This window comes from Haliaeetus leucocephalus, unplaced genomic scaffold, assembly GCF_000737465.1.
Source record: "Haliaeetus leucocephalus isolate CR32 unplaced genomic scaffold, Haliaeetus_leucocephalus-4.0 Scaffold526, whole genome shotgun sequence".
NCBI classification, from domain to species: Eukaryota; Metazoa; Chordata; class Aves; order Accipitriformes; family Accipitridae; genus Haliaeetus; species Haliaeetus leucocephalus.
This window is the reverse complement of record NW_010972962.1, coordinates 2,170,384-2,198,216: the sequence shown is the minus strand read 5'-3', so window position 1 is coordinate 2,198,216 and position 27,833 is coordinate 2,170,384. Positions and strand designations below refer to the sequence as shown.

General features: G+C 40.2%; 1 protein-coding gene across 1 annotated transcript in view; it reads right to left on the bottom strand.

Moving 5' to 3' along the window:
* KCNH1 (potassium voltage-gated channel, subfamily H (eag-related), member 1) overlaps window positions 1-27,833 on the bottom strand; it is a 179,910-nt gene that overhangs the window by 151,911 nt on the left and 166 nt on the right. The window contains exons 2-4 of the mRNA XM_010576438.1: window positions 14,912-15,035; window positions 14,559-14,665; window positions 3,971-4,099 (exon numbers count right to left, since the gene is read on the bottom strand). Of these exons, the coding sequence (XP_010574740.1) occupies window positions 3,971-4,099; window positions 14,559-14,665; window positions 14,912-15,035 (360 nt within the window). The remainder of the gene's footprint in view (window positions 1-3,970; window positions 4,100-14,558; window positions 14,666-14,911; window positions 15,036-27,833) is intronic.

Below are 27,833 nucleotides of genomic sequence, written 5' to 3'. Positions count from 1 at the left end.
TATTTCATCTAGATGAAAGTAAGAGCATAACTTAATCAAAATATTTCAAACACTGGCTCTGCTCATACAAATACATCTTTAAAAACAGAACAAAAAGTTAGACAGCAACAACAAGAAAAAAAAGAAACAAAAGGGAAAAGAAAGGAAACACTTGGAGTTCTCCCTGAATTAAGATGAAGGAGGCAATCAAAGTAGTATTTTTTGTGTAGGCCTGCTTGTGATGCAAAGGATAGCTTAGCTGCAAAATGAAATAAAGCTTCTTCTGCAGAGGAGATGATAACCGATGATTGTTACAAAGCTTAGGAGGTTACAACAGGAGGCTAACAACCATTCTCTTAAGGTTCAGTGATGTTGAATTTGATCACCTTTTTGTATAAAAACAAAATATCAAAAGCAAAAATTAAGATCCAAAGCATAATTTCCAAACTTTTATAAAGCAGCATAGATGCATCTGAATATGTTCACATTGTATTCATATATGCAAAACCTGTTCAGGCAAACTTATTACTAGCTACTCAGAGTGCAGGCACAGATTCTATTTGTCTGCACAAATTATTGTTCTCATAAAGTGATGCATTCCACTTTATACACTATTCTCAAACATCTCATACTTGGTGTGTTAGATTTCAAACCAAAAAAGACATATACAGACAAAATGCATGAATTCCAAATATAGCATATAGTCTAAAATTCAGCTAAGAAGGTGACCTAGCACTTCACAAGCCAAATTTAGCTATGCTATAGCTTGATTTTGCCTACTTCTATTCAAGTAAACCTATTTTTTCCTGGGTTGTTTTTTTTTTTTTAGAGGCAAGCATACAGGGAAGAGTGGAAAGAGGCTGTTTAAAAATACTGTATCATCAACATCACTGACACACTATTTTTAAGTTGTTTTATTTAGAATGCACTATTTTTAAAGCTGCTGCATTTAAAAGCAGATTTACTTAACTTCTATGGCAGTCCTAAAATAAACATCATCTAAATTATCTGAATCAATTAACAAAGACTACAATTAGAAGTCTACTTTTTACACAAATTCAGAAATATTTTTTTGTTTCATCACCAATGTCTGATATTATTAATAAAAAAAAATTAAGAATGAAAAATGGTACTGGGACCTTCTATCTCTCTGAGACACCTTTGGCTAACAGATGCCCATTCATTTTTGTGTACAAGTCAAACACCTGTCATTAGAGCTCAACACTTTTCACTCAAGGAGTCACTACATCATTTGTGGCTAAACGATCATGCTTGAAATTGCCAGCAGGTGATAGAAAACTAAGATATATGACACCTAAGCAGGTTTAGTCTGACAGATTAGTTGCTCTATAAATTGATCATATTCTTGTACTACATAACATTTTTTCTCTACATAGACATACAGGCATTGATTTTGAAAAACCTAAATACTTTATGCTATGCCACTCTGCAACTATGCAAATAGCACACGTGTTAATAAAACAGCTGCATTTGCAGGCAGCCTATTACATATTAAGTGGTCATATGCACAGGAAACTCATTTCACATATAAACACAGTAATGGAAAAGTAGTTGATAAAAGCTGATTGAAGGTGAAAGAAGGAAAAATAATTGATTTAGCAATCAGTTTTCAGTTGTTTCAACTAAACAATATATCTCTAAGTTCACCGTTCTAGGTTTTCAGATAGGGACTTCATTTGGTTTTAGATTATGAGAAACATTCCTACGAAAATTGCTATTCTTCAGAAGCATGCTACAAAATTCCTATGTAACGTTGTACATGTTGCAAAGTATATGCCCTCTTCAAAGCTCAGGTCTGTAAAAGCAATGATTCTTAGAAGAAGCTAATACAATTTTACCTTTTTTAGATCTTCTGGAAATGTTTTTCCCCTCCGTGAATCCTAGAGCCCACTACGGACAACTGTCTGATACTCCATACCTGCCTTTCCCCCACCACCACAGTATACAATTGCACAATGAGATCTAATATTAAAGACATCATCACATATGTAAAATTCTTTAATTGTTTGACAAATCAGCTCTTCTTTTCCAAGAAATTGCTCATCTAGCCATCAAGTGACTGATACAATATCACTTCCTGAGATGCATTCCACAAAATTCCAAAGCTAGCCTATAGCAAGTAACTTATGGAAGAAAGGCAGGCATAGGGGATAAATTAAGGATTAGAACAGAATGTGCAGCTTCATTTATATCATGTTTGATTTGTGTATACAATGACAGAGAACTCTTTACCAGCATGAATCTGATGCAACTTCATTAATTTTAGGAGATTCAGAAACAATATTTGGAAGACTCATTTAGTGCATAAACTCTTCTGTACATAAAGTCATAGTACTCAGGGAAGGAGTACATAGCTGTGAGTGGCCTCTAAATAATACATCCAATTCTTCTGTCTGCAACTTTTGTTAGTCACTTAGCCAGTTTCCGTGGGCCAGAAGAAGAAATTTTGCTTATCATCTTAACTCCTCTGCAAGTTAGTGCACTTTTATGTAGGTTTAGTGCTTACATTGCTTTAGATATGGAACTGCTAAGAATTACTATGATCACTGTAAGAACAGCATGATTTCAAGATCCAAAGGAGATTTTACAAAAACATTAATGTTCCCTTCCTTCACATACTTCTCTTGAAAACAAAACAGTTACAGTGTTTCCTTGTGTTGAAAGTGAAGGACAAACTCTTCACAAAAGTGCATATCACTACCACATTAAGGATCTTCTGTGAAAGCAAAGAGAAAAGACACAGCTACCACCCCTGACTGACTTATCAACTGACTAAATGAAGCAAGGGCCTTCACTCCCAGCAAATAAATGAGAACCAGCTTTACTGCATCATGCTGATTTATCTTTGCTGTCAGTCCTCGTCAGGATACAGTGAAGACCACTAGGCAAAGAAAAAAAAATACTCTAGACCCAACCTTTCTGACAAGATAAATTTTTTAATTTTATTAAAGCAATGAAGAACCAAACAAATAGCATTAAAAAGAAAAAAAATAACCCACATAGCCTGGAAGAGGGTATGTTTGTCAAGGTTGTACTTCTTTTTTCACGGTAACAGGTGTTTCCACTTTGAGAAACTATGTTTTTAAAGAATAACATTTTGAGCATAAATGTAAATCAGTTCACCTTCACAGCAAGTTTCCTGTTTAATTTAATACTACAAATATTATTAAATACTACAAAAATGCAAACAACAGGAGAACTTACGTCTTTTTTTACCCCAGAGGACGCAAGTCTCTGTAATGCTCCATATGGGTACAAAAGGTCTATTTTTGATGGGATCTGAACCTGAGTGCAAGTTTATGCTGCTGTCACAGCTGACTTTGCTTCCAGGTTTCCAGCATGTAACTCAGCAAAGGGTTAACAGCAAAACACAGCAATGCTACTTCAATCACCAGGACAGCTTAAACCTGATTCAACTTAAGACAATGGGAATCTCTCACATATGTTAAAGGAAACTAGTCCAGAACTTGAATGGAAGGAATCCCATAATAATGGTAAGTAACATCAAGCCAGGCAGAATGAAATTATTCAGATCTTTGCTAGACTCATACAGGGTTAATTCCTCAGTTTTTGCATACAGTGTCATGCACAATTTGTACAGGCCCCCAAACTCTTCAGTTCCCTCTGACATCAAAGAGACTGTTTAGCAACATTGTGACTCCTTGAAGGCTATGCTGGAGTGTGCACTAATAATGAATTTAAAAGGAAGAGCAGCACCTATTTGCTAAGTAAACTCTGCTTCCTGAAGCACTTGGGGGTTTCATTAGCAATGACCCTTTCCAGTGCAGGCCAGAGCCAATTCACTTAAACCAGCAACCATTCCTTGCACAAATGCAGTCCCCAATGGCATGGCTACAAGCTATTTTAACATCTAATTCTTTGGCTTTGGTATTTAAAGGACTTCAGCTCTTTCAAGACCAGGGCAAACAAACAGAAGCAGCATAAAGATATAATTGTGAAAAAGACAAACCTTTACATGAATCATCCTCAATGGGCTGCTTGAAAGCCGTTATGTCATTGAAAGTGCAAAGAAATAAAACCACTTTATCCTGCTCATTTCGAATTGGAGCAATTTTCACAAAGAACCAGACAGGTGTTCCTAGAAAAAAAAATATCAAAAAGTTGGTCACTGTTAGGCAGAACAGTAAATGTGCTAGTTTAGATGTTTATACTTCAAAATCAGCCATCTGTAAATGTTACTTTAATGTTGGGTTTTTTTGCAAACACCTATTAGGAAAAATGACAAAGCAGCTGACAAGAGTGTTAGTTAAGTTCTCTGCTCTGCCTCTGATCAGCTTTTAATCTTCAGGAATCACTCACTATTTCCAGGTTTCATCTATCAAAGCAAATACTTGAACTTATGAAGTGCTTTGTGATCTCCTGAAAGAAAGTCCCATGTACTTGCAAAGGGTGCACAGAACAGTCTTGTTGGTTCTATGCAGGACTTGAGAACACACCAGCTGTGCCTAGACCATGACCATAATACAGAGTCTCAACTCAAGAGCATGACCAGTTTGGTTGATCTTATACTTCTCTGCAAACAGGGAGCACCATTCCCTAACAACTACCTCAGCCTACATCAGCTTCAAGGGCCAGGCTCCGGGAGCTCTGGTCTAGTCTGCACATCCTCCCATGCAAGGGAAATCCTTTGAAAGCCGCCTTTCAGCTTGCCTTGTCCTGAGCCTGCTCACAATCACTCTAGTGTGAAGCAAGACTCCACTGAATTCAGGAGAGAACAAGCCATCAGGACCAGACCCTGGGCTGTCGATGGGAGTAAGTTGTACTGCATAAAACTGTACTCTTCTAATTACTGCAGTAGATAAACTACTAATGAAAACTGCTTGAGAGATTAGAGCCTGCACATCACAGGAAAAGATGATCGCAGATAATGACCCTTCAGATGCTGCTGTCAATTTTCCTTGACATCTTTCCACACAGATCACCTTGAGGAGAGAAACTGTCAGTCAGTCCTGCCTTTCTATATTTCTGGCAGTTCTGCTGAGGCTGCTGAAAAGACCCTAGTGATAGCAATGAAGTTCCATGTAACAAGACAGTATCTACCACTCTTGTTTCACAGGAGTCACCACACTGATTTTAGTGATATTTGAGTATAAACTGATTGGAGGGCTCAGAACAAAGCAGTTGGCTCCTGTATGTCATAACATGGCCTCCTTGAAGGCACTGTTTTTCAGTCTGCAGTCTTAACTTTGGTCATAAAAAGATGACTCCTTCAACTGTGAGGTACATGGCAAACAGGACACTCAAGGGTCATCAGGCCTGGGCCTGCAGGGAGCTTGTACATGAGTTTTCGGACTTTCCCTACACCCTCAATGATGATGAAAAAACTTACCATTGCTTTTGCAGGCATAAGTAGTAAGAGCCAAAGAGAGGATTCAGGCTTGCTCGCTGTAAGCAACATTTCTCTTGAGTGTCCCTTGTGAGCCATGTTTGGAGAGAAGGGTCTACATACCAGGGGCCAATACAAGATGTAAAAATCAGCAGGATTTTGACCATCTGGGGAAGCCAGAATAAACAGCACCACACGTAATTTTTGTCACTCATGCAGGAAAGTCTATTGTAGAAAGGGTAATCTTAGAAGACTATTTCTTTTCTTTCTCAATCACAGGACCCTCCTCCAGGCTAGATATCAGATTCTCTTTCACCTGAATTGCTCAGTATTTTAACATGAGTACTACATGGTATATTTCATGCAATAGTTAGTTACAACAAGGGGCACTTGTGCTTCCTGACTGTCAAAGGGTCACAAGGAAACCTCAGGTAGTTCACAAGTTACTGTTCAGCAAAGCAAGCAAAGGCAGTTTTCTTCCAACTATGTTAATATAACAGAAGTTGTTGCTACCAGTGCCTCACCTGGCTGTTACTCATCCGCTGTGCTCAGCAATCTTTTCTGGCCACAGAAAGCCAAGGCATCTCCAAGACCCACGGACAACTTCCATAAATGAAGTTCAATTCCTAAGGCTCCCACTGTGCCTGCATAGCACAGGCAGTTTCAAACCCTGGCTGAGATTCCATGCCATATGTACAGCCACCTCTATAAACAGCAGGGTATATGATGCATGGAGGCCTCTGCTCAAAAAGCAGAGAAATCCAGATGGAATCGCTGATGGCCATTTCTGGAGCATGCCTGCATGGCAGAAAGTATTTGGGGGTCAATTTTTTTTTTTTTTTTTTTTTTTTTTTAAAGGTTAGCCTTCCTGAAAAACCCCTTCCAATAAAGTATGAGCAAACAAAAACGCTAAATGCAAGAAAAGGTTCAGCAAAGTAACTGGGCCGGTAAAATCATCACTAACTTGCTAATGAGCTTAGAAGACACTGCCACAAAGGAGCCAACAGCAATTTTCAAGACAGTAACACCCTTTACACTACCCTCTCTCAGGAGCTCCTAAAATTGCCTATCACCATTTCTTCTTGCCTACTTGTTTCTCCCATCTTCACACGTGAACTATTCTGAGGCTGATCAAATCCATATCTTGCTTTTACACAGACTCCTTGGTGACTAATTGCTTTTTATTTTACCCACTTCAACACCTTCCACTAACACTGCAACTTTTTGATCAGCCAGGATCTCCATCTACATGTACTTGCTTTTTTGATTAGGGATTTTCTCCCCCTCCCCAAAACCACTTTGTATTGTTTTGCTACTTCAAGCTATAGCCATTCTACAGCCATGCTGCTATGGGCTGCACATAATACTAACCTTCATAGCACTGAGGCTGAATTACATACTCAGCTTCATCTCTGCCTCTCACTACTATAAAAATGTATTACCCTGCTTTTAACAATGCTGTACATATCACAGAAACAGAATGGATGCAGTTCACCCTCTTATTCTGGCTATTTGACAGATGCATGCTGTTATCTTCTCTATGATTATGGTATGATATGGTGTTGCAAGATTTTTCTAACATGTTCTGAATGCAGCAAGAGGAAAGACTTTTCCTGATAACCTGTAGAAGGCTGCTGCAGGGCAAGGAGCTTGTATCAGCAGGGTTCTTGCTTTCTGACTCCCTTGACTCCCACTCCTGTGCTGCACTATTTATAGTAAAAAGGAAAACAAAACACTGTTTTACCTAGAACCAAGTGTAGATCTTAGTGATGTGCCCCGCAGACAGTGAGAAAGAGCCAGATATCCTTGATAGCTAAAAGTAGGCGGTTTTGATGACTGTCACTATTTGGGTACCATTATAATTTCCAGAGCATCAGAGTGTCACAAACAGGGTGTATTCCAGGGCAGAATGTAAAATCAAGGTGGCACACATGGTCTGTGTAAATCATCTTCCAGTTTTGGATCTACACAGTAACACAGCAACAGCAGAAATAAGTAGACGGAAAATTCTGCCAGGCCATGTATCTGCCTCCACAACATTATTCAGTATTTTTCCCTGCAGTGTGTTCCCAACCATCTTGGCAGTCTCTTTTGTGAATAGGAGACAAGTGGATATAAAAATACAGTCATGAGGTGAGTGCTCACGGTAGTGGGTTACATGGGCTTTCCACAGTGCTCTGCAACCAGGAGCTCATTCATAGCGTAACTGGGATCTGAACTGTGGGAACATACTGAAAGGCTCAGCCAAGATGTGGCTGTGCTCAGCTTTTTTCCTGCATACTGGTTTAATTATCAGAAGAATTTTACTTTTTAAACATTAAACAGTTTATTTAACTATTAAACAGGAAAGCTTAAAGTATAAACCACTTATAAATCAAGTTGGAAACTAGAATTTCAACCTCCTACAGGCAGCCCTCATACTCTTGGTGTCAAAGCGGATGTCCCTGCTCAGCCAGACAATCACTACTGGCATGAGGCACAAAGCCATTTTAATGAAAAATGGTGATTTTCAGATTCAGCCTATGGGTTATTCAGGCAGTGAAACTGCAGCATATTTCAGAGCTCTCACAGCAAAACAAGAGTAACTTCCCCATATGCCCCCAGTCTGCATTGATGTACAGCCACACGGAAACTGTTTACCAGTGTTTCCAACAATACATCTACTTTCATTTACATTTTGTGTTCAGTTCTGGCAAGCTCTCTCACTGGTGAAGTTCAATGATAATGCCAATGCACAAACAAAGAAGTAAACACTCGTGAGCCACATTGGCTTCTGTTAGATTTGGAATCAACAGTGAAAGAATCCAGAGTTTGTCTAATGGCATAGTACCAATCCTACTAGAAAAGGGAATGTCACTTCATTTCACTGGTAGAGAAGCAGTGTGAACAACTGGGGACAAATTAAAATATACAATGAACTTCTGACAGTAGCCATAGGACCAGCCTGTCTTGTGATACCAAAGTTAAGTAGCTAATTCCAGAATTACCAGATGCAGCTCTTAATATTATTCACTGGCCTGAGCACAGTACTTAGAGTCTTGCCTTTAAGGCAAGACTATTTTAAGAGCTGTGATTCAAGTCCCAAGTCTTCTCCAGACTAACACACAGTAAATGTCTCTACACCTTATAATTTCCCATCTCTAACACAAATACTACTGTCTCTTGCCTGTCCTCTTTTTCAGTCCTGTGTATTTCAACAGTGACATGTTCAACCCCTTGCTGAGCAGGAACACCAGCATTTAACATGCTATTTAACTTTGGTTGAGGTCCTTCAGAAACTCCCATAGTATCAAAGTGAATGAGATGTTAAAGGTCTATTCTGGCTTCTCCCCCTGAGCATACTGATGACCTCTCTTTCAGTTTTCCCTCCTGTCAAGTGAAAATAGGCTATAATGAAAATCAAAATCACTGTCTAAATATGCTCTTTCCCCATACCTTGAACAATTTAACCAAAGAGGTCAGCTGTTTTTCAAAACTACAAGAAGCACATTGTTTAAATAAAACTGCAATACACAATTTTTCTTCCCACAAAGTAAAACAAAATTCATTTATAAATACAATGAAAAACTACATTTTGACAATTCAGCCAACACCTTCACTGCCCTTACTGAATGGGGCAACTTTCCTCAAAGGTGCACAACCTCTGCATTACTTGATAATGTCTCAATCAGTCATCAGACACATGCTGTGTCTCCACCAATTCCTACATGGAGCAATGCAGACAGTAGGACTTCAGTTATATAAACAGCACGGCTGACCACTGCAGTCACCCCCTTTGGAGTTTCCCTTATGCCTAGGTACTCAGTATGAGATTGTTTCTCTCTTTCCCACACAGACCAAATAGTTTGTCCAATATCAAACTAGCAAAAGAGCTGATGAGGTGTGATCAGGAGGAGTTAGGCAAGCCACTATACCCACACAGATTTTAACTAGGAGCACAGAGGAGCCTGTGACATTTGACCATGCAAGACAAAGAGCAAAAGTCTTCCTATAGACTCTACCTTCTAGCAGAGAGTGCGCACTGAATGAGAACAAACCAACTCAGTAGGTAGCTCACCACTCTGTGCCAAAACTAATAGACCTTAAAATACTTTTCCAGCACTTTAAAAGCTGTTACCTTCATGTCTTCCGCAGCCGGTGCTGCTATGCTCTGGCACCTAATGCTTCTAAAGGTCAGATCTTTACATGCTAAGATAAGGAAAATCAATTTCAGTCCCCAAAGGTGGAATCACTATGCACAGGGGTTATCCTATGACACTGAAACAACACAGCAGGAAAAAGGTTCAGCACACACCCTTATACTGCAGCAGTGTTGATATGGTTTACCTTATTCTGAGTTCTCTGAAGAACAGAAAGTGAGTATAAGGAAGGGACAGAGACAGGGAAGTCTTGAAATCTTTTTTCCATTTACCCCAGATAAAATATTTAAGGATTACGACTGGGAGGTCTTACTGCTCTGTATATGTTTGAGGTGACAGCAGGTCTTGCTTGCCAGCACATTTGAAGATGACAAGATCAATGGGAATTATCAGTTTTATGAATCCAAAATACTCAGATTTGCCCTTGCTGAAGGTAACTGAACTCATGCAGATGGATTTCACAGAAGAGGAGAGGCAGGTGTGCATACTGCTTGACAAATACAGAGCTACATTTCAATGGGGGGCTCAGGAGGATACATGCCACTTTATTCCAACACCCTCGTTCTTTCCTGCTTCTGGTCCTATGCAATGATTTGGTTTAGCAAAGGTTTCCATCTGGAGACACTACAGGTGCAGCTCACACAAATATAAATGGTTTTGAATGGTTTTAACCAATAACAATTATGAGAAACTCTCCCTAGTGGTGGGCAATCACAGGTCTACCACCCTGAAGTGAATTTTGCTCTCTATAAATTAGGATGGGGCTGTTTGTCTGTTTTTTAACTTCTGTAGCAAACACTGGTCCCAAAGATAAGTGCAAGTAGAATCTGCCAAATCACTATTTTGGTCTTATTTGTCATTCTTTGACATCTAAAAGCCTTCTAAGACGCTGCAGGGGGACAGTGCGTGTGTTAAAAAAAAAAAAATCCAACAAACAAAACAAAAAAACCCAACACAAATATTCATGGTATTAAATTCGTTAAACATTCAAGCACCCAGAAAACCAGGGAAGTGAACCCCAGCACAAACTGAAAGTGAAGACTAGCCTTTGGGACCCTCACCATAATATATATACTCAGAGAAGAACCACTGCTTATCCAAACCACTTTGCAGTGTGCAAAACAATTACGTACAGCCAACCCTTTGGCTGCTGCCATTCCACTGGCCCCACCTGTAGAAAACCTCTGAGGAAAAAAAAAAAAGGTGCCTTATCACTCTCTGCAACACTGCTGCAGACCATAAGCAATGGGAATGTCTTTGCTCAGTCAGAGGACAATTGAAGACTCTTTGTATCTCTTCATGCATTTTAGTTTTGAGGAGTCCAGCCCACTTCAGATATTCTTCCACTGAAGCAGATCAAGTACTGCATAGAAAAGGGGATTAGATTTCAAATGGGTACCACCTCTTCAGAGGCAGATAGAAGCAAGTAAATTTATATTCTTACAAAAATTTACTTCAGCAGTAATGGAAGCAAGTGCATCTAGAAGCCTGCTTTTGCACTGCTTGTAACCCAGACCTATGTTGTAGACGGAAAACTAGGCAATGAAAGTCCAAGTTTAATTTACTCAGCCATTTTAATTTATGAGGCTGACCATAAAGTGTAAAAACCTAGTAAATGGCTGTCAAAGTCTCATAAAAAGTTAGATGGTTAAGCTGCATCAGTTCAGATAAGCTAAGATATGACTAAGACTAGATACAAAATATTTTCTAATACATTAGACCGTATCCTTCCTTGGTGTAAGTTAACATAACTCCACTGATTTCAGTAAGACTTAGCAATGCTTTGATTTTCCCATATAAAAATAAACAATACTTCCAGCATCACTGGACACTCACGTCTAATCAAACAATGGAACTGAAGCTCTCACATGAAATTACTGTCAACCTTGCCTGTTGTCATTTTGCAGTCCAGATTAAAGAAAGCTTTCACTTTGTCTCCTTCCAGGTATGACCATGAATCCCTACTGAATGTAACAGGATGGCATCACAGCAACAATGACAAAAATCTGGTGGCTGTGCACCCACTCACTCCAATTGCTTCCAATTATCCTGAATGAGCTCTGCATTTCTAGGAAGCAGTTCTTCCAGAGAATAACAATGATCATCACATATCTGCTAAGTAATCAAGGGCATAGCTCAAGGAACCATCAAATCTCTATTGCATCTTAACTTCAAGTTCTGAAAAGAGGAAGGATAGTCACTTTTGGATGGAGGGAGGGCTGGACAGAGAAAGGGGAGGCCAGGGTGGAGACAATATCCGTAAAAGCAAACATGAAGGCAGCAGAAAATTGTATCATACTTCTGAATATTGCAACCTATGTTGTTTCTAGAGTTGACACTGTGGATTGCAATGAGGCTGGTGGACGGGGTATTCTTATCAGACAAGCAAGCACTTACTAGTACTGTGTCATGGAGCGTCTAGCACTCCATGGAGTGTCATGTCAAAAAAAAAACCCCTATCACTTCTAGTAGCATTATTAAGTGTCTCAATCTATTGTTGACATGTCTAGTGTAAGATCAGGACATAACTGTTACTCAGACAGAAAAAGAGAGAAATGAGTGCTGCTCATAAAGATACAAGATGAAGATGGACCTGCACTAGGAACATCATAGTTAACATGGAACTCCTGCTTGTTTTCCTTTTTTCCCCACCAAAAGGATAGAGATTGTATTGTTAAAACAGCTGGAAGTACATTAAATGTGCAGGCTGTGGAAAATGTACCAATTATTGAACAACACAAAAATGGAAGAAAAACTTGCTATTTATCATGACGGTTAGTTTATAGGGAGGGAGTGGACAGGTAAAGAACAACAAAAATCTATTTCCTGTCTAATTTACTGGCTAATTTGAAGAAAAAAAAAAACAGAATGAGTGAAGAATACAGAGACAAAAAAAAGAAACAAAGAGCAGGAAAAAACATATCTAAAAATTCAGGGTCCTTTCCAAAACCTTCAAATTGAGAGTAGGTTGAAACCAATCATGTTCATTGCCCAAGCAGGCAACTGTCATAGTTGCAGGCAGAGATAAGGTGACCACAAAGGCATGACCACTTAGTCTGGGTGCTAAGTGACTGGTAGACAAGACACTGTTTTTCTATGATGTGGCTTACTCTGAGAAAAAGCTCCAGGATGTTCCCTTTTTGGTATTTTTCAGCTACAACTCTCTAGTGTTATTAGTCAGTCTCTGTAACGGTAGTTAATGTACCTCTAAAGCTACAAATCTAACAAACATAAGAGCACTGCGTTTTGTTAAAAGCAAGCTCTGTGCTTTCCTTTTTCCCATGCCTGTGACCCTCTGTGCACACAGCAGAATCATCGCAGCTCTGCTTTTTGGCATGTCGCACAACACAGCTTCTGCACAGCTGGACTTTGTTCTAGACCGCTTCTCCTCAGCGAAGTACACAGCAGGGCAGGAAGCATTCCTCACTCCACAGTTACCTTGCTTTAATTCTGCATAAAAGACAGAGGCTCCAGGCTCTACAACAGGCCATATGCTGCAGCAATGACAGAAGAGTAGCTGCATAGCCTCTTGGTGCCAAATCACTCTTAACTAAGAGAGAATTCCAGACCCTCCTAGATCCCATGACTGCAGTTTATTTACATGGCTTTGGATGCATAGATGTGAGCTACATATGGCCCCTACAGCCGCTAACTGAACTAGGAACAGAAAATCGGCTTTAAGAAATAGGTAAACATTGGAGACAGGTAACACTAGAAGGAAAGAAGCACAAAGTAAGGCCATTCAGATAGCGCGTATAGCTTTTCAAATGAGTTGGACCAGCAAAGCTGTGCTCCAGAAGAGCCCTGAGCAACGGCAGCGTGTCAGAGGTCATGATGCTTTGAACAGGCTAAAAAGAGAAGGAAAAGATTAGAAGAGAGATGAAGCAAAAATCCCTCAAGGATTTTTTTTTTCCTCTCTAAAAGATAAAAAACAATTCCATGTACTTTGCACCACCACTCCTTACAAGAACAGATTAATTCTGATAGAAAACAAGCAGCTTGACACATCCACAGTACTAGCATACATAAGTATTATCTTTTAGCTTTTGTGAAGCGCCTGTGGTTCTCTCACCAAACTCTATCAGTACTAGCTGGTCATTTCAACAGAAATACCAATGGTTCACACATACAGATAGATTGGATAACTTTTCCCCAGAAAACTGGTCTTTCTAACAAGAAAGAAAACAGCAATAAGGTTGACTGTCAAAAATTACATCATAGCAGTTATATTTTGTGGTTAAAGTCCCCCATGCCTACTAATGTAGAACTGATCAAACTGATCATCACAGCTGTAATGGGAAGGAGCTGCTAACAGGATGCTCCTGCAAGGTACTCTCCCCTGTAAATAGACACTACCAGTTTCATGATTAGAAAGCGAAATTGTCAAGAGCAAAATAAGTTTCAGAATGCAGACTTTCAGCTTAACATTTGACCAGGCTGAAGACCTCAGTGTATTTACGCTTCAGGTGACATTAAGTAGATGAAAATAACTGTGCCAAGACATAGTCCACACTAGATGGGGCAACAAGTTTTGGGCAAGTAGTTCATCTGTTGACGTGCAGTTACAGACAGACTGGAATTCCTAGGAATAAAATCATATCCCAATGAAGGAAATTTTGTCCAAAACAAAAAGACAGTTTCATCTGAAAACTTCGGTAGTTCAGCTGCTAACACAAAAGATGGGTTCTTTTTTATTCCAAAACTACATCCAAGTACTGGCTTTGCTATATCGACTTTTTAAAAAGGTAAAAAGTATGTTCTCTGTAACAGAAATCATTTGCACAAACCTAGTTTGTGTATTATCATCGCTGATGGAATCTTGAATGTTGTCTTAAAGCATCACACACAAATTGCTCTACACATCAGAACAAATTAGAGAGCTTCGTCTGCATCCCTGAGTGACTCTCATCCCTAGTGTTCTCATTTTTCCCTTGTAGATCAGCTAGTAGAACTGGGGCTTATTTAGCCCTAGATAAAGCACGGTCCTCCAGGCTGGCAGAATTGCCGTTTACACTATAATTTAAAACAACTTTACACACCTACTTTAACAAACAAACCAAGCAACTACTTACTGTTCTTCTTGTACATCAAGATTTCAAAGGAGTTCATCTCATAGTTCTCAAATGTTTGCCGGACCTTGTCAATTGTATCTTTGTCTGTCAGCTCTCCATACATAAAACTGCAAATAAAGCAAGAAATTCAAGTCAGATGCTAGACAAAGACACAAAGCCATTTGTTTACAGTGTGAAAAGAACCTATTTGGAAATAGCCCTTCTTTGATTTTGTTTCACCTGGAAAGCATATTTGACAGATGCAGCCCCAGGAGATAAAAGACAAAACTGGAATAAACAGATTACTTTTCTCCTCAAGCAACAAGCACAACACTACAAGCTATTTAACAGAAAATAAATCTGTTCTCAAATACCTGCAGGTGCTGCTTTTTTGCATAACTTCTGCTCTGTGATATCCTGATAGCTTGCAAAATCCATCATTGCTGTAGACAATGGGCCAATCCACTATCTGGGCATTACCCAAGACAAAATTAGTATCTGTTTGAAAGAGCACATCAGTTAGACATTAGACAAGGCTATGGTTGCATTAGAGGAAATACTCATTTGAGGACCCAATCCTGATTGCTTCAGTCCCTGCGCAGTTTTTCCCAGATACTATTCCCACTGCAGTCAACAGGATTATTCCTGGTTTTAGTTTTAAGTAAATACTTATTAAAAAAATATTAATTACTCATGCAAAGCTTAAGAGGATGGTTTTATGCAAATGAAACACATGATGGTTAAGCAGGTAAAATTCATCTCTTGACTGAGGACAGATTCACCAAACTGTTTCCCTCTGTGTGACATGCATTGATCCACCACGACACTCAATTTGAATGTGAAGCCTCTAACACGTGGCCAAAACAGCACATGAGCGATATTTCTCCTCTCCGAATGTAGACACAGTGGCTCCTCTCAATATCGCCTTCACTGCTGGCCACACAAGCTCAAATACTTCTTGTGGGATGTGTACAGCACAGTGCTCCAAACTAGACACCAGACAACTAGGGTTAGTACTTACACCAGTAGAAAGAACTTTTTATTTGCTGTACAAGCCAGAAGGAGTTTCAATCAGTAAGGAAAAAAAACCAAGTAGGAGTCATGCCTCCATTCTCACCGGATCTGTGTGTGCTACTTTATGATTGCGCTCTCATTCAAATTATGAACATACTCAACGCTGGGCCCAGACCTCGCTTTTCTCTTGCGCAGTCAACTAACTACACCTGCGCCAAGACAGACAGCAGTGCTGCTGCCTGGGCACCAGCAGGCAGGCAGGAGATGGTGGCTCCTTTCACAGCTGCAAAGACCTCCCGGCTTCTGAAAGAAAGGCTAGGCAGCCACATGAGATTAAGAGGCATTCATATTTAAGGGGAGCCTTTAAGGGAGTCCACTACACTGTCTACTTTTCAGGATCTACCCCCAACTGCTCAAACATACATACCTGTCATTAATGCTTCCTGCAACCAAGAGACACAAACAAGACATTTTACCTATTAACTGCAAAGAGTTTTGTTTATTTTAACTTTCCCTTTCAAAATCTTTTGTCCCATTGCAAACTTCAAGTGGGTTTGAATAAAACATTCCTGTACCTGTCTAAATCCATTGCCCAGTCCCATGAGCATGATTAAGTGTATCTTTATACACTCTTTAGAATGAAATACACCAGTAGTATAAATTCAGGACATTTTAACTGCTTTGTTTCTCACAGTCTCTTTTAAATACCATGGGTTTTGCTTGGTTGAAGCACTTTGTTCCAAAAACAATACATGTCTTCTACCCCTTCCTATGAATAAGTAAGCCAAGTCATTTCTCATTGCTAAAGCAAGTGCTTTTGAGTGTCTATTATAAACACTGCATTGTACTGTGTTAGGATATTTTTAAATTTTCATCAGGAAGTACAAAAAAATGACAAAAAAATATGCAAATACAAATGTTAGGCCAGGCTCTGCCCTGAATGATGTTGTTTCATGCATGCATTCCTTCTCACCGTCTCCCCTTCTCAAAAGGTAACTTACCCTTCCCTTCACTTCCTCAAGAGCTCCTTGAAGAGCTTCTATTAACTTAAGCAGCGGCCTTCCTTTCACGCTTAAAGCTCACCATTTTCTTTGGATAAATAACCTCTTTTTTTTTTATTAAAAGCTATATAGGGCACTTTTCTGATGACCATTACCATGCTAATCCGCCTTTTATCTAGCCTTGCAACGCTTCTGTGAGGTATGACAGTGCTTTTATCTTTTTACAGGTAAAAACAAAGCACTAAGTCCACTAAGCACCAAAAGGTGAGACTGCTACAGCCTAGGCCCTAGATGCCCAGCTCTCAAAGACCTGGGAGCTGGAAGCTCCATGCACAGTGTTGGTGCGATAGAACTGAAAAACATTAGCACAGCAAATAGAAACCTGCCCAAGTTAAAATATGGAAAACAATGAAAAAAGGGGATATTTTAAGGCGGGGGGGGGGGCGTTCCCCTTTCCTATATTACTTACAACACCTAATATTTTAACATAAGCCCAGTTCTCATAGATAATACCCAAGATTCTTTGCCATTATTGCAGAAGCTAAAGAATCACATTCCCACTGCTTACCTTTCAGCCCAATGAAGCCTGATTTTTTTGGACTGGCAGTTTACAAAGGATGCTTTGGAAACATGCACATATTTCCCTCCTCTCTGACAGCCTAGCAGTTTGGGTGTTCTCCTACAAGATGTGGGCCTACCTGAGGGCAGTGAAAGCTCAGCCTTCATTTCAGCTCCTGAATGACTATTCTAATCATCAAGCTTCCTAAGGCAACAGATGCCAACATCCTCACCATATGAGTTTTTAAGTCAGTGTGACTTGGCTGTTGTATTTTATGCATCCCTATTAGAAAATCCTGTTAGTCTACATTGGGTAAGCCTCTCCAGGAGGTGGAGGTGGAATACTTCATCAGAGAGTCCAGGTTGGGTTTAGTTGGGAGTTACGACCAAGCTGAGATCTTTATGTACCTACAAAGCTTTAAAGGCAAAAACTTGGACACATATGAATTCAAAGAGCAAGTCAAAGGTTTTGATGATCCCACTGTTTTATAAGGGTGTCTCGCTTCTAGCTAGTTTCCACTTCATGCATCTTCACCCTTCTTTGATCCAAGCCTTACGTAGCTTACAAACACACAGGAAGCAAATACTGAAGTTGGACCCTTCCTCTGGAGTCAACACCACAACCCTGACTCATCTTTGGGCTTGTTCCTCCAGCTCCACTGCCACACTTTTTTAGTGTTTGCCCTGGGGTGATCCCTAGATCCAAAAAAATGCCCTGAAGGGACCAGTGCTTGGGAACTCCCCATGTAGCTGAAAGCTGCAGGGAAGCCGTTGGCCCCTGCGAGTACAGCAGCCAGGCAGCTGAGAGAAGCTGTGGTGTAGCACCATCCAAACTGACAGGCCAGGAAAGAGGTTTCCAACCCACCACTCTCTGCCTGCTTTCCTTGGGAGGTTACCGGGCTCAGGATGATCAGGTCCTTCGTTTCTGATTTTGTTGGAAAGGGAGAGATGATCTGCATTGGTGGTTTCAAAACTTCCTGTACCCACTTTTTTTTTTTTTTAACTTGCTGTGGCCTAACAGCCCACAGAGTGGGAGCCCCAGCATCTGCAAAGAAATTGTCTTGGAGACAAACAGGAATTTCTTTCCAGTCACTCCTCTTCACAGATCTCTTTAAAGACAAAACAATGACACAGCAGTGGTTTCGTGCCTATATGGAGAACACACCTGCATTTCTTCAGAAGGAGGGTCTCCGACAATGGTGTTTTGCCTGTGCAAACACTGGCAAGACACAGCATAAAATAAGGACTCCCACTTACAAGTCCCCTGCATAGTTTATTCTGACAGATAACCAGGAGGTAGAAGGGATGTTCTCATTGCTATCATATACATTCAATTGCATTGACAACCCTGACAATGTGCTGCTTGAAGACAGCTCATAATCTGTTAAACAATTGTTCCTAACATAAGAAAATATTAAATAACATCCACTGAAGCAAATATTGCCTCTCCATCTACAGGGACACAGGGTCCCAGAGGCCAGGAAACAGCTGTGGCTTTGTTGCACAACAAGCACGAGGGATGCTCTACTGAACTCTTTGAGCATCACAGGGCAAAGCCTCCTGGGGACTCAAAAGTGGGTCAACAAGGCCAGAAAGGAGTTGGTCAGAGGAAGACCGTGAAGAAATCCACTGCTAAATTGTCTTCAAAGACAGGGGCTAATAGGTACATGCAATAGCTGCAGTACTCAAACTATTTAGTGACTTGAGGCACCTCTTTGAAAGGTCTCAAAGGACTCCCTTACCAGGAAATCAATTTCTATCACAATGTCAATTGGGTTAGCAGTATTGCCTGGCCCAAGGAGAAGCTATAAGCATCATTGGCCCTTCTTATCAGCTCCAAGAAGAACCGAGCTAGGAACTGGAGAGGGTGGGCTCATATAAAAGACGACCTGGGGTTCTGGCGTGTGCTGCATTTGGCACAGTATGAGCAAGACCATTGGGAGGCGTAGAAATGTGTAGAAGCCCAGCACAGAGCACAGCATGCTGCAGAAACACAAGTAAGAACTGTAGCACCTCAAAGGCAGCACAATTACTTGCATGAGTAGGGTGGGCTTCTGTGATGAGGGTCTGCAGCACTGGTTACTTTGTGAAGTGCCTCACTTCATGTTTTCTAGACTGCTTTTTCCACAAGTCAGTTCTGTTTACTGCAGTATTTCCACGTCAGCCTTTACACACTCAAATGTCAGACCCATTTTGGATTATCACTTTAAACTAGACACAGCTGCTTTAAAGCAATAAGAAAAACATTCTAACTCCTTCCAAAATGTAAGAATGGATTTTGCTCAGTCACTGAAACCAGTACTTTCCTCCACTCACAAAATACACCGTCGCAGAAGAATCAGAAAACGTCTTTCCAAATAACAGCGATACTTTAACAACAGCGACAGCAAGTCTCCAGGACACCCAGCTTCACCGAAACTACTGTTATCTACTGAATCTTGCTTTACATATAGTGCTTGGTTTAACCAAAACCATCCATCAGCTCAAACCTCCACAATGCCTGAGGACAAGCAGCACCTCACAGACGTGTATTTGGTCAGGACTACCGGACTAAGGAGAGGTCACATCCTTGCAATAGCATGGAGCAAGTTACTGAAACGCTTCCTCCCTACCATTCCCCCTGCACTGCTGCACGTTCGCACCCATAGCATCCCAGCCTCTCCTGTAAGGGGGACCTTGCCAAGCTGAGCCCCCACCTCCTTCCAGAGGCCAGCACACCAGTTCTGCTTCCCTGTTCCTTCAGTGATGCACAGGCCCTCTTCTGGGAAACACTGGCAGAAGGTCAGACACTAGCAGCCAGACATATTCCCACAACGCTGCCAGACATGTTCCCACATTGCTGTCGGCACAGAGGAAGCACATGGAGGTGACCAAAGGGAAACCTCTGCTCAGCGAGCTGTAGCACAGACCTTGGTAACAACAGAGGCTAGCGCCCACTGTGCTTTCAGATATGCGTGCAGGTCTGTCAAAGCCCCCCACAAGTCTGCTCAGGTTGGCGCAGTGCACAGATGTAATTTAAATATATTAGTACCTTTTCCCACAGCCATCACACAAATACAAAACTCAAAAGATTTGCTCCTAATTTATTCCCCTCTCAGTGAAAGGAGAATCAGGCTCACCGTGGTAGGAAGACCTGCTCCTCACCAAACTTGCTAATGCTCCCATCAGTCTCCAACTGAACAGAAATTGCTCTCCTCATTCCAGACCACAGCCTTCATCAAGTTGGGTGAGGACATAACCCTGGTTATTGAGACCAGCACATCTTTTTTTATCATGTCTCAAACTCCTCACATGGATCTTCAGTGGAGCAAACCTGGACCTCTAGCATTACAAAGCGCAAACCACTACTACAGCAGAACTAAAACAACTGCTTAGTAAATAGGTTTCTTACCCTAACCGTGGTCACTGGGGATATGGGTGGGGGATACAGCCTCCTTAGCTAGTGTTCCTTTAGCTGGGCATAAAGCAGCACAGGTGCTATGTCACAGCCAGCATAAGAAATGTGCGGTAGGCAAAAATCATGTGCAACTGTCATATGATTAAAGACTGTATCACAGAGCTTAAGTACAAGGGACTGATGAGTTTCTAAACAATTCTGGTATTTATAAACTTGTGAGTTTGCATCGCAAGTAGCATCATTTGGATATGGGGAAAAAAGAGATGGTTTCATTTTTGGTAAGGAACACAATGCATGGAAATAGAATGTTTTTTATAAGTAGGCCTGTCAAAATTGCTACAGTCACACAGCTCATATCATGCTTTTGCTTTAATACTTTGCAAAGGATAGGTATGTATGAATTTTTGCTCATGTTTAGTCTTAGCTTTGAAAAAAGAAAACAGAAGAATCTAGTGACATTGATTAGTTACATTGTTCAAATTTAACTTCTGAGATCAAAATATGGCCCTAAATCAGTACAAATAAGTCAAACTGAATTTCAAGCACCTATTCAATCGTTTGCATACATGAGATTCAAGGCTCACACTTCAGGGAGGAAAGACACAGGAACCAACCAAATTTTCATCTTAATAGAAGTGCTGTAACTGTATTCAAAGCAAGTACAGAGCTGCTGAAAGCACCGAAAGACTATTCACATCATAGAATAAAAGTAATAAGACAAAATTCTGCTCTTCCACCCACACTCTCCTGTAAATGTCAACGGTGTTACATGGATACATCCACTCAGTACCTCCTTCTATTCATTCCTAGAATGGGAGTGCGCCAACGTTTAAATATCCCATTGAACAACTTGATCTCTCTATAGAAGAATGATATAGTGGCCTCAAAACTGTACATCCTTAATATCAAGGCCAAATCATTTTAAACTGTAGCCTCACTCTAATACAAAACAACATATTATAAAACCCTATAGATAGGTTCATTTGGGCTTACATGTTTTATAAAAGTTTTATGTAACTCTTTATTTTACAGAAACAAAAATGGATTTAAAAGCTCCTTGGCTGCTACAGCATGAACACAATCCACTAAATGCAGGTATTTCATGCTTTATTCAAACATGACTTACACAGTCATGTGTACTCCAGAGCATAGCGCAAGTACAGGCTGAAAAGAATTATTAAAAAATATATTTAATCATACTTACCACAAATAACAAAAGAGACACTAACTAAAACAACAACTTCAAGTGACTCAGTTTGAATCATTACAGAAAATGAATGCTAATTTCAGCCAGCAGTATAGATAAAAATTACTGGTTCCATCTCAACATTTGTTGTTTTGCATTGTTATAGCAAATATTTCATAGTAGATTTCTACCATGAGAAAAGTTTAAATTGAAAAGAATACATCCTTCCAACACTAGTAGCTGTAAAATCTTCATAATTATTTTTTAAAAATAAAACAAATTAGTGCAGAATAATGGAACAAGAATAGCTGAAATTGAAAGTGCACAAGCTGTGCACACATACACATGTATTTTATGCATAGCATCATTCTTCACTTATCCCTGAAGTACTGTCTATACTGAGAAATTAAAAAAAAAAAAGACATTTAGACAAAGGAGATAATTTTCAGAAATTAGAAAGTTCATCAGTTGCAAAAGTCATGCGTTGCACTATTCTTAATAAAGGACAACAATACTGTTTAGCAGTGAGACTTCACCATTTAATTGGTCAGGGGTTTTTTTCCCACATCTGATCTTAAAAGAAATCCAGGAAAAAGCATGTTTTAGTTGCATTGATTATATGGGTCTTCCATCAGTTTAAAGAAGCCATTTGACTTACTGATTATAGCTCCAGCCATCAAAAGCCTTAAAAGCACTTGACAAGACCTAACTCCCTGCCCACTTTCAGCTATATGAGTTACAAAAATGCATTAACAAATTCTCCAATGAATGGGTTTCATTAAGATTTGTTTTACGATCTTGTTCTAGGATTTAATACAGAAATGGATTGATATGTTGAATTATCACAGTAGAACTTCTTGAGCTTTCAGAATGTTAATCTTAAAACACATTATCTATCTTCTCTCCATTGTACTTTGGTTTTCTTACTATCTATAAAAGTCATTTTAAGGAAATCAGGTCGTACATTTCTAAATGCATAAAGATTCTCACAAAAAACTAGAAGCTTCTGGCCTAGTAAAAGCCAGGAAAAAAACATTTTATATTCAACTCAGGTGATACTGAGAAAAAAAAAATTGTCAATAGTGAATAGATATTTTGATGTACTGACCAATTGTATGAAAAACATGGATGAAAATAAAAGCATCTCCACAGCTGTTAAGTTAGAAAAGAAGAAAGATCAGGAAGAAACAAAACCCTTTCCTCTGTTTTACTCTCAGTTTGGGAAAATGTCCTTAACACAGAACCTACAAGTCATCCCCTTGTGGTTTTTTAAGCTTTGCTGCTTTCATGGCTAAATGTCTTGTTTTAGTTGGTGCCAACAGACCGACCTACACTCATGGACTTTACTCAGCCAAAAGTGATTTTACAGGAAATCTTGAATAAACTGAGTCTTGCAGGAATAGATACAAAATGGTAACGACTCCAGTTCAACCACTAAATGCCAGATTTGTAGAGAATAACATTCACTTTGCCTTGCACAGGGCAAGCAAGAGAAACAAAATCTTCAGCTGAAGGCATTCTATACATATCATTATTGAAACAGCATTTTTCCGTGCACTTTTTCCAAGGTGTGACTCTAGCAAAGAGCCTTCCATACAAGGGAAGAGAAGCATTCTCCAGACCAGACCCTTCTATTCCATTATTTAGGGTTTTTTTTATGCTGACATTAACCCACTGAAGTCCAGAAGGTGGACGAGACTTTAAACTGGCAACACAGAGCAGAAAACCTTCTGCATATCTGCTACAGCCTTCCAAGTCAGCCCATTTGGGAGCTTTAAGAACTAGGATAGCTTAACCCAGACATTGCACCTCATAAGGAACACCATAATATTGCTCTTCCCTGTGCACATTTAACTTTGCCCTTCTCGGTACTTGCATGTCTAGAACAGTCACTAAAGCGCATTTCCCTATTCAATAGAACATCATTGGGTCACACTAGGATGTAATTTACCTGCAGCACAAGGCTTCTGAGCTAGTCCTCTGCTAATAATGAATTTCACCCATTGTTGCTTGAAGATTCATTGAAAATAATGGAAATTTATGAACTGTCAGGAAACCAAACATATTCTATCAAAAGGAAACAGAAAAGTATACTTCACCCCCAAAATTTGCTTGCTAATTTCAACAAAAGCAGTCCTTTCTTGATACTTTCTTGATAACTGATACCATTTACCAAAAGTGTTGCAGTAGTACGAGGTACACCAGTGATGCCCAGGACCTGACTACCCTTGCCACATCACATACAGAAGAGTGATGCAGAGTTTGTCATGTTCATGTATGTGTTCCCTACCAACGTAACAGCTCAGTCTGAAAGTGATTAGACCCACAACACTTAAGGTAGTAAACCCTGCCTTTGGGGAAGCACGCCTATACTGCTTCGGGACCCCAAGCACTGTAGCTGCAGCCAGGTCTGCATCTCCATACCATGCTGCTCACGGCTTCAGGCTTTGAAGGGAAGGCAGGCAGGGCCAGGTTGCAGCAGACACAGCACTGTCAGGCTAAGGATCCTTTGCAAACATTTCATTTAAATGAACATTTTATTCAAGTGCAAAAGTATGAAAATAAAACTCAGGTTAGTTCTTCATACTCTGTTAGTTTCCTTCGCATTTCTCTTTAGCTGAACACAAAACCAGGTTTTTCAGTTTCAGAGCTGTTTATGATAAAGTTAATTTTTCTCCTAGGTCTCAGGCAATGGTACAACGTTGGCATGCCTAGGTTGCAGAATGGTTATTGTTCTGGGACTTTATACTCTCCAATGGAAGTAATGCCATAAATCACTGAAATGTCTGTTATTCTCAGGATTTGTGTCTGAAGGTGCTTTTTCCTTCCCTCTACAGGAAGCTCACTGCATTCTCCATCAAAGGGTGTGGGTTTGCTTCTATACCTGACGTCTCTTTAGGATGTTCCCAGGGGATTTAGTGAAAGCAAGACTGAATTCACACAAGCCTTACGCCCTCTAACCTCCCCTTCTTCCAACCTCCTCGTTTTGTCAATAAATCAGAAAAGCATCTGTGACTTCCACTGAAATTCCAAAGCCATTTAAACACAGGGCTTGCTTTTGCCATCCTTACACATGCACAATTATCACCTCAGAGAGAATTTTGACCAAGGAAGGACTGCAGAATCTATCTGGCATTTACATAAACCGAAAAGTATTTCTGCCTCCAGATACTGATAAAGCATTAGAATATTGCAAAGAATCAGGAGTCTCTATGACATACCGCGCCATTCGAATTGGGTGCCTTGGCCATGAACCAAGATTATAACTGTTATTGTTGTAGTGCTTGTATACTGTGGGTGTATTACATTACCTGAGAAAAACATTAATATCACATTAGCAGTAACCATCAGGGGCTAGTGATTCTTTACATACTGCACTGTTTTACAGCATTGGTTCATTTTCTGTCCCATTGGGTGTTCTGGTCTTTAAATATTTCAATGCTTCAAACAAATTTTTGTCAACCAAGCACTACATGCAACATTTATTTTTCTAGCTCTACATGGCTAGTATAGAAACACAGCTTTTAAACATTAAATACAAGACAAGCAGGATTATGGTGTCCCTCATTTCAAAGAGGAAAGAGCCTTAAATTCACACTTCATCCAAAGGTCATCATGTGAGAAGAAATCACAGAGGACCAGATGAGGTCCACAAGTCTAGGTGAATGACACTTTATAAATTCTTTCCTGTGTGTGCTATCACAAAGCCATCCCATCCCAGGATGGGCTGAGAAGTTCTCAATTCCTTCTTTACTCCAATGTGTGGAAAGGAAATACTGTGCAGCTTCTAACCCTAGCATAGCTCTTTTGGCTGGCATTTAGCGCATGAGAACCTGTCTCAGTCGATTTGCAACCTAAGAAGGTCTTGTCCCTAATAACTCTAAAGGAAACGATTCAGACCAACAGTGTTTGAGGTGAGTCTTGCTGCAGATGGTGATATAAACATAAGCAAAACACTAACCCTAACAGAAAAACCCTAAACTTGCATGCCTATTTACACTGCTATTACCTTTAGCAATTGAAGGTGCATCAGCTTACCAGAGCCACATCTAATATGAAAGGCTGTCCAAAGAATTCCTTGTTAAACTAATGGTAAAAAATGGTATAATTAGGGCTGTCCTTAGACCAATGCTTCCCAAAGAGGTTGCATGCCAACTGCTTTGTTATTACCATATGACCTCTTTCACTGAGTTAACACCCTCTGCCCCAAAATATAACACATAGCAAGAATGTGTTTTCCTCAGTTCACCTGTGACTGTGGATGCACATCATATACAAGTACCTTTAAGTGAAGCACTTATTCAGTATTTATTTCTGTTCTGTGACCAAGTTCCTCTCCTTTCAAAGGGAATCCTCCCCAAATTAGGAACATTCCTATATCTGTATCAACTCAGTATCTGTTGGCGCTACTTAACTTGCTTGCATGTGCCAGGAAATACAGTTTGACAACAAGCCCAAGGTTTATTTGGCAAATCCCAAATGGCCTAGATAGTTTCATTGTGGGTCACGTTACTACCCAATCAAATGAAACCAAGAAGGGAGAGCCAAACCTCAAGCTTTATGGGCCCATTTAAGCACTTATCCTGTGGGCATCCCAAATCATTTCAAAAGCCAAGTAGGCAGGCCAAGATGAGACAGGCAACAAGGAACCAGCATGTTTCCATGCTGCTCCCATACCCACCAGCACAGCCCTGCCAGACCAGGAGAGAAAGGAGACTATCCTTGTCTCCTGAAAGAGACAGAGGTTAGAAGAGGCTGATGGTCCCATGTTAGAACTGATTCATACAGCATTCATTTGCAACGGCATCACATTTACAGCAAAGCTGGACTGGGTCCAGCAAAAACTAGAAGGCACATCAAAGAAGAAATTGGCTTTTAAACCTGAGTCACTTCCCTAAGCTTCTCCTACTATGTCTGAACTGTGCATCACTTCCTACCAAGCTTAATCTAAAAACTTGTATTGATTACAGTCCTCAGGACTTGCTGAGCATTTGGAAATGGAATGCTGTCATTTTACCTCTGCTGTTTAGCACCACACTCTGTTATGACACCTTCTTAATAATGGGGGAAGAGAGGAAGAAACAGCATAGCTTCTGCTGCACGATTCCCCCCCATCTCCAAACCTCAACTTATTTATTGCATCAAGGTTTTGGCACTGAAAGTCAAAAGAGATAATTGGTTTTTAATGAAGAAAATCTAAAAACTCAAGACAGTTTCGAGAAAAGCCTTAGATAACTGGTGTTGAAAGATTTGAGAAGCAGCCTGAATGCGACGAAACGTAACATTTCATTTAAAAAAAAAAAAAAAAGAGGGCAAGATTCGCTGTAAGAATGGCAAGTATTTTTTCAGGAATGCAGCTTCCAGCCCCTTCCCTTCTACAGGAAAGTTGCAGAGGGAAACAACCTATAAAAAGACCCTCACAATTTTATGTGAAAATATGGTCTTATCAAAGGCTGTTTCTCCAATAATATCGCCTAATTGAAAGAATAAAAAGAAAACCACACCAACCAACTGAAAATCATTCTTGGGATAATTTGAGTTTTTAGCTGCTTGTCAAGAGGGTTAATTGTCTTTGCCTTATCAGAACAAACTGACTATATTTTTAATTAATTAACTCATCTCGTCTTCAAACGGAGATTGATCCTGCATATTCTCAATCATACTACAAGTTCTTAATCCCTTAAGTAACCCCATTGAAGCCAATGGAAGCATTAAAAATGGCAGAACTTAGGCTCAGAGCTCTAAAAAAATGCACATGCCTAGGTTTAAACAAATACATAAACGCTTGCACGGTCGCAGGCTTACTGAGGGAGCAGCTTTTGGTAAGTCCCTAAGTGCAAGAATCTGGATAACATTAATGCATATTTGCACGCAATTGTGAAATTCGAGGCATTTCCCACTCCACAGTTTTCCAACAGAAAGACCTGGTTACAGCGCACTAGGGGGAAAAAAAAAAAAAATCTACCCTCAGCCCTCAAAATGGCAAAGTCTCTCCTCACTTATGACAAATCTCCCCTTCCAACTCAGACAGGCAGCCCTCGCCGATCCCCCAGCACCGGGCTCTTCCTTCCCAGAGACCATCTTGAATCCCCGCACCGCCGCCCCGGCCGAAGCCGCCGTGCCCCCGCAGCCGCAGCCCC